At 40.7% G+C, this 7,500-nt stretch overlaps 1 protein-coding gene across 4 annotated transcripts in view; it reads left to right on the forward strand.

Moving 5' to 3' along the window:
* Nucleotides 1-7,500, forward strand: part of dennd1a (DENN/MADD domain containing 1A) — a 119,031-nt gene that overhangs the window by 13,030 nt on the left and 98,501 nt on the right. For 3 of the 4 annotated variants that reach the window (XM_086096421.1, XM_086096420.1, XM_086096422.1), the window contains exon 3: nt 6,405-6,448. The exons of the other annotated variant lie outside the window; for it this stretch is intronic. In XM_086096421.1, coding sequence (XP_085952547.1) covers nt 6,405-6,448 — 44 coding nt within the window. The remainder of the gene's footprint in view (nt 1-6,404; nt 6,449-7,500) is intronic. 4 annotated transcript variants of the gene reach the window in all.

Here is a 7,500-nt window from a genome sequence, read left to right on the forward strand (position 1 = left end):
AGTGGAGATTTTCTGTTGCGCCTTGACTGTTTTGAGTTTGGATTTCCCACTATTTGGATTCCCACTGTCCTTCCTTGCCGCCTTGCTTCCCGATTGTCCTCAGGGCACACCACGCACAGTGAGAAGTCTGGCCAAAACAATCGAACATATTGAATGATTTGAGACCGAGATTGGATTTGAGATCGAAGCAGCCAAAACATCTTTCCGGCAGCCAAAATCAGTGTGAACTAGGGATGTAGCGATTTTCCGTTGCCGATTTCAATTTGATTACTGGTAGATTTTTAAAATTGTATTTATTTATTTTTGAACAAAATGAATGACTCGTTTTAGTTTAACATCTGCATTTTGTCCTTGTTATAAACAGTAACTTTTTGTTACTTTACAAAAGAAAAGTTTTTTGCAGAATGTGAGTATGCAGTTTGTTTACAACAGAGAAATAAGAGAGCGGATATGGTTAATGTAGTATTCTCCACACTAATATAGAGAATTTACGCTGACGGACTATGGACCATTGATTCCGGTCAGAGAATCAGGAGACTGGAATATCTTGAATGCTTTTAATGGCAGCAGGTGGAGTAACATGTAATTGAGAATATATGTGTGTGTGTGTGTGTATAATTGTATGTATCTAATTGTGTGTGGTCTGAAACAGAAAAAAACAATGCCCCTGAATTAGTATGAATACAGACTAAAGAGAAAGTTAATGTTAAGCGGTAGTTAAAGGGATTACATCGCGGTAAGATTGCTGCTGTATCTCTGCGTTTGGCCATGCAAGCCATCAATTTTTCAATAAACATTTGAAACAAAACAGCTCCTTGCCGCAAGAAATCGTGGAGGAGGAGGGGAGGAGAGGGAAGAAGAGAGGGGAAAGAAGAAGGAGAAAAAAACAAAAACAAGTCTGAGTGGGTCGCGAACCAGGTACCCCCGCTGCTAACCACTGCAATGTTCATTCAGTTAGGTTCAGCAGCGCAAAGGTTCTACTTGTAGTTTACACAAGTGTCAGCCGGTACGTTTTCTGAGATTTTAAGATGGCCAATTGTCATTTCATTGCACTTTTGCATTGCAAATGTGAATGATAATTTATTGCTTTGAATTCATTTAGACAGAATGTTTACTGATAAAGGCTACTTTGGTCACTATCCCATGGAGGTCTCAGAGAAAGTGGGTGGGCGTGCGTATAGTCCGCAGAGGAGGTGCGGGGGTGGATCCGCTCTTAATGACGCCAAACAGTGACAACAGCTCGTTTTCTCAGGTTGGGAGGGGGTTGGTGCTTGGAGAGCAGAATGACCTAGAATTTCTCATAGAGGGGCGAATGGAGGAAAACACCACGTTGATGATGTTTTTGGTGAGGAATTTGCATTTTAACATGGCTAAAAGCTCCAAAAAGTTAATTTTTCACGTTGCTGTCCCTTTAACTCTTTGACTGCCAACCATTTTCAGAAAAGAGAACATGTGGGTGCCAGCTGATTTAGAGCATTTTGACTGATCTTTCAAGGTCCACAGAAAAAATTGTGTTTGGACTATGGTAACACAGATACTACCAAATGAAAGATTGAACTCCATGTTCAAATGAATTTGTTTCTACCTTATTCAGTTTTTTAGTAATCAACAATAGAAAATAGGTTAGTTTCACCCAAATGCTCTGTTTTGGACCAAAATACGTAGAAATCAAGCTTTTTGTGAAACAATATTATTTCATGCACTCTAGTGAATTTGACACTTTTTATTTCTATGAATGATGCCACAAACACCTAAACAGTCCTTTACTTCTATAAAACACTACCACCAACAATGAAAAAGTGTTTTTTGATAGCAAAATAAGTTTATTTACATTCAACAGTGTAACAATTTGACAAAACAATTTGGCAAACTATTTACAAATGTGTGCAACAGTGCATGTGTGGTGTGTGTATGTGTTACTATTTACAATTGTGTGGATGTTTCAACTACACAATTTTTCTTTTATGTGTGGTAACACTCCCCTGCGTGCAAGGGGACGCAGCAGGATTTGCACCACAGATTAGTTTCACTGCGATTGTCCCTTCGCGTGCAGACCCTACACTTTCTTGCCGGCCTTTTTTTCCCATGGAGCAGCAGGTATGTACTGCAGTGTGTGTTTGGCCATGTTGCCATCAAGTCTACTCTCAGGATTATGATACGGTGACCTGGTGTTACGTCTGGCTTCCTCATGCCCTTCAGTTCCTATACCTGCAACAACTTCCTCATCCTCCTCCTCCTTGTCTTGTGGTAACAGCCACCCTCTCACCACCTGCCGGATAAACTCCCAAAAGTGTTGGCACTTCCCAGGATTTTTTGTTTTGTGCAGGATATATGCATTGAACATGCATATTTGAAATAGATAGGCAACACATTTTTTGTGCCATTTCAATGTTTTCCGCGTGAATGGGTGGTAAGAGATGTTCTGATCCAACTTATCCACTCCATTCATGGTTGCATTGTAGTCCAGAACACACACTGGTTTCTGGAAAGGCATTCTTTTTTTCTGTGCCTAACGCCACACATCCACTGTCCGCATTTCATCTTTGTGAAAAGTAGTCACCATCCTCAATAAACGTTTGTCCTGCCATGCCACAACCAAAACCTTTGTGTTGTCTTAACAGTTTTACCCCACAGCCCCCCCACCCCACCCCAAGGCCAGTGTTTGTTAGGCAAGTGATCTCACTGGGTTCACCCTTGTTTTTCCTCAGTGTTCCACATACATTGATACGTGCTGCCAGGAGACGTTCACACAAGCCGATAGAATTATAAAAATTGTCCATAAAGAGTGTGTACCCATTTCCTGGCAGACGATCTAGTAAATTGAAAACTGTATCACGCAGAGAACAACTGGTAGGAACAACATAGGGTTGCATATTGAAGCAATACCCCGTTTGGGAGTCACACAGGATGTATGACTTGATCCCATATTTTATCGGTTTTTGGGGGTTGTATACTTTGAATGAAAGACGTCCCTGAAAACTCATCATTCCCTCATCAATACAGACATTCCTCCAGGGTTGGAACAGTTCTTTGAATTTCTGGACAATGTGGTTGAAAACAGGACGGATTTTGAATAGTTTGTCGTCTGAACTGTGTGTCTCGTTGTTGTTGAAATTAAGGAAACTCCAGATGAGCTGGAAGCGGTTTCGAGGCATCGCGTGACTGAAAAATGGCTCCTACTGTGTGGCAGACTGTCAGTCTGCTTCTGGATAGATTGTCGTGCGTAGAGGTTTGTCTGGTCAGCAATGTGCTGGAGAAGTTCGTCCGTGATGAAGAACTGCAGGAAGTCAGCTGGCAGGGTCGAATTCAGCTCTGCTGCGGCACCCCTTGTTCCTGGTTTTGCAGTAAAGGGGAATATGGTTGGCTGCCAGCCCGCTTCATGCCAGCCAGAATTTTGGGGATCTGCAAATATACATTTCAATATCATATATTATTTATTTTAGATCAGTGTGATGCAATATATATATATATATATATATATATATGTTTACCTTTTTTCTTGGATCCACTGGTTGATGTACATTCTGTAAATTATAGAAGACATTTACCATCAAATATTTTATTAGTGCTGTGTTGGAGAATCTTTTTTTTTTCTCCCTTTATTCTGCTCACTGTGAGAAGCTGTGTGAGAAGCGTCACTTTAAGCCCTATGAGCTACAGCTGAAAGAAATGTATACAATTACAATAATATCGAAAGACTGTTTTCTTTTGTTGTTGCAGTGTATTGAATTTTTTTTTTTTTTAATACCTCTCTTTGTCGTAGAAACTGCAGTGGGACGTCGCTCTGAGCACGATCCACGATCTATGAATTGTACATTCACGTTACACACGCTGCTAGCACCTCACCGGAAAAGTTAGACAAGTTGGATTACTAGAAATCTCATAGCAAGTTTGTGCTTACCTTCACAATCTTCTGAGGATGAGTGACTGTCAGTGTCTTCTCCGTGATCAGACTGTACCCACTCCTCCGATGAATATGCATTGGACTCAGGGTACACTTCATCGTCCGATTAAACGTCCGCCTGTGCAGAAGTGCTCGGTTGTGCACCACATTTTCCGGCGTTAGCATCGCTAGCCGGTGAGGCTTTACGATGTGGTCGAAGCCGCTGCGTCAACGCTTCAACTTCGGCGTCAATCTCGGAGTCACCATCATCATCATCAATGTGCTCTTTAGCACTGGCCGATGCTTTTTGTCTTTGAAAAAAATGCTCAAGCGTGAGCTGCTTGCAACCGGTCGCCATTTTAGCTTACTCAGCCATTCTCCCCTCAACACTCGAGCTCCACCTCTAGTGCCCATAAATAGTCATTATACTAACTCGATCTGCTTGATACTTTGAGCACAGCTGGCCAAGGCTTTCCTCCACCTGTTTCCATTAAAAAACATAGTTAACGTTTTTGGGGGCACTCATTTGGATTTTACTAAACGTTATTAAACGTTTTTGGCGGTCAAAGAGTTAATGGATGAATGGACACACTAAAGGGAAGGGTAAAAACCCACATTTTCATTACAAATGACTAGTAAAGCAAAAAGATGTGGTGCTGTTGGTTTCTTCAAGCTGTGATCTCCAACTCTCACTGGAATTGTTCGCAGCTGAGTTTGGAAGTGTTTGGGATGAAAATCAGCATCTCCAAATCTGAGACCATGGTCCTCAGTAGGGGTGGAATGCACTCTTTGGGTCGGGGATGAGAGTGGAAGAGTTCAAGTATCTTGGAGTCTTGTTTACGAGTGAGGGCAGGATGGAGCAAGAGATTGACAGGCGGATCGGTGCAGCGTCTGATGTGATGCAGACTGTATCGGTCTGTTGTGATAAAGAGCTGAGCTGAAAGGCAAAGCTCTCAATTTACCAGTAGATCTACGTTCCTACCCTTTACCTATCGTCACGAGCTGTGGGTCATGTTCGAATGAACAAGATCCCAGATACAAACGACCAAAATGATTTTCTTCCGCAGGGTGTCCAGGTTCTCCCTCAGAGAGAGGGTGACAAGCTCGGTCATCCGAGAGGGGCTCAGAGTAGAGCCGCTGCTCTTCCATGTTCAGAAGAGCCAGTTGAGGTGGCTCGGGCACCTGGCTAGGATGCCTCCTGGACGCAAGGTGTTCTGGCAGAGCTGGTTTTAATTTCCACCCCTGGATATCTCATTGGACGGGGCCAGATAGGTGTAACCCGAATTTTTTTTTTACCCCTCGTTGGAGCTCATATGCATTGTGCACACTTGTTGCCATTTAAAGACATGAGCAACACATATGCTCTAACTGGCGTCATCAAGTAACTTTAAATACTTGTTTGCAAGGGTGGGCAGTCCATTGGGAGTGACGGACTGTCCGTTGGTCTGTTGCCGACGGATGAATGGTGTATAACGAGAAACTTATAATTGACTAATAAACGACAGACGTGGGTTTTCGTCCGTCAGTGTAATCGTCACTCACCGAGTCAAGTACCGGCATACCGACGGTGACTGTTTTGCTGACAGCTGACGGAAGCACGTGCTGTGTGTGTCTTATTTATTTGTTCGTGTGTTGTTGCTTGCATTGAATATATATGTGTGATATGTGTGAGAGTGACTACTCCTGTGTTCAATAAAGGATATCTGCTTAGACTTGCTGCTAAGATGATTGTAGTCCTAATGGACAACTCGCCTCTTTTGACAGCAATACAAATATCAAATGTTATATATATAATAATGAATTAAAATATCTAGTCTAATTTTTCATGTATGTCAGTGGCAGTGCTGGTCATTCAAAAGAGGGAAAGCTCATTTTCACTGAGTGTCCGACAGGTAGGAAAAAGCCCAGCATTTATCCAATGACCGTCCAGTTTTGTGCAGTGGCGCAACAACCCACTCTACGAAGCAGTGTCTGTCTGTATAAAACAATAAATAAATAATAGTGCCGTGGTACTGCAGGTATGAATGAGAAGGAAGTCGTGTCAGTTGTTTGTGATACATAGCTGATTTTGAGGTATTCTAGCGCATCAATTGTACATACAGCAGTGCATATTTATTATTATTATTTTATTATATTTCCTCACTTAATTTTTTTCCAGTGGGAGGGGCACTTAGGGGAAGCTGAGCTTCCCTTGCAGTCTTGAGCAATCACCACTGATGTATGTATATTTATTTGCATCTAAACAACTACTTCTGTTTTGGGTTACACAATCACTTCCTGATTGGGTACGTATGAAAGAGAGACAGATTTTATCATTTTTAATAATAATAATAATTATTATTATTATTAAATGTTATAATAATACATTTGAATAAACCTTAAAAAATATGTAATCCACAAACCTTGAAAATTTCAAGTAAAAAAATAATTTATTAAGATAAATTTAATTGGGGTCATTGCTTTTGGGCAGCTCCCTGTATTTTTCTGTTTTGTTTAATCATAATTATGCTATTCTTAACAGAGCCTGCAATCCGAAGGAAGTTTCCAGAAGACTTCCAAGATGAGGTTTGTTTTCAAACATTTAGTTTACATTTGGCTTTATTGTGTCTGTATTTAAGTAGTAAGTTTATTAAGCATTTTAAGAGTGTATTCGCACCAGAAAAGTTCTTTGGTCCGCTTGTTTGGTCTGGACCAAAAGTGGACTTTATTTTTTTAGTTTGGTGGGATTTGTATTCAGTATTCACGCTGTGCTTTTTGCAAGTGAACTATATTCTGTAAACATATCAATGCGTGTGACGATCGGGGCTCCCATTGAACAGAAATGACGAGGGTGGTACGCACAGCGCAAACCTGGAAATAGAGGAAAACATGGAACTCATACATGCTGCATTACTGCTCTGCATATTTGTGGTGTTATTAGATGTAAAATAATTGCGAGCGTCAAGAGCAGCTCATTCAATGTAGGTTCCGTGACGCTGTTTCTAATTTTGAAACCGCGTCGTCAATTGCGTTGAGTAACTCATAGTCAATCGGATGAAATCTTTAAAAAGTCTTTAAAATGTGAACTCTTTAGTAAGTCTCAGTAATGCTTATTTAGCCCAATAGCACCCCCAAAATGTTAAAAGTATATACAGTATATATAGATATATTTTCTGTGTGTTCTTTTTAACAAGCAAGAAACTTATAGATATAATATATATAAATCATAGAGTTTAAAAGTAATATTGAAACAAAAAAACAGTACACCCCCATTTGATTGAAAATGGTTTGATCCACCTCGACCCCTCCCCCCTCCGCTTTTGCTTGCAAGTGCGGAAGAGCCCATCGTCTACCTCGAGTCTATTTACAGGGTATGGCTGTCTCGTCGAGTGAAAATGTTCCTTAATTTCACCAGGATATGTGAAAAGTTTCTTACCTTCTACAACTCAACACCTACACATTATTTTCATTACGAGTCTGCATTTTTGCTCCTCAATCATGTTGCTACTTGCTAATGAGGGAAAAAAGTGTTAAAGAGATTACACCACTGTATTTTAAGCCCTTCCACAGTTAACCTTTATATGCATATGTAACTAATATTGCCCGTCACCCTCAATTTTTTTTAATTTGCGTTTTTA

The sequence above is a fragment of the Leptonotus elevatus genome, chromosome 15 (assembly GCF_054856555.1).
Source record: "Leptonotus elevatus isolate MCC_2025b chromosome 15, RoL_Lele_1.0, whole genome shotgun sequence".
Lineage (NCBI taxonomy): Eukaryota > Metazoa > Chordata > Actinopteri > Syngnathiformes > Syngnathidae > Leptonotus > Leptonotus elevatus.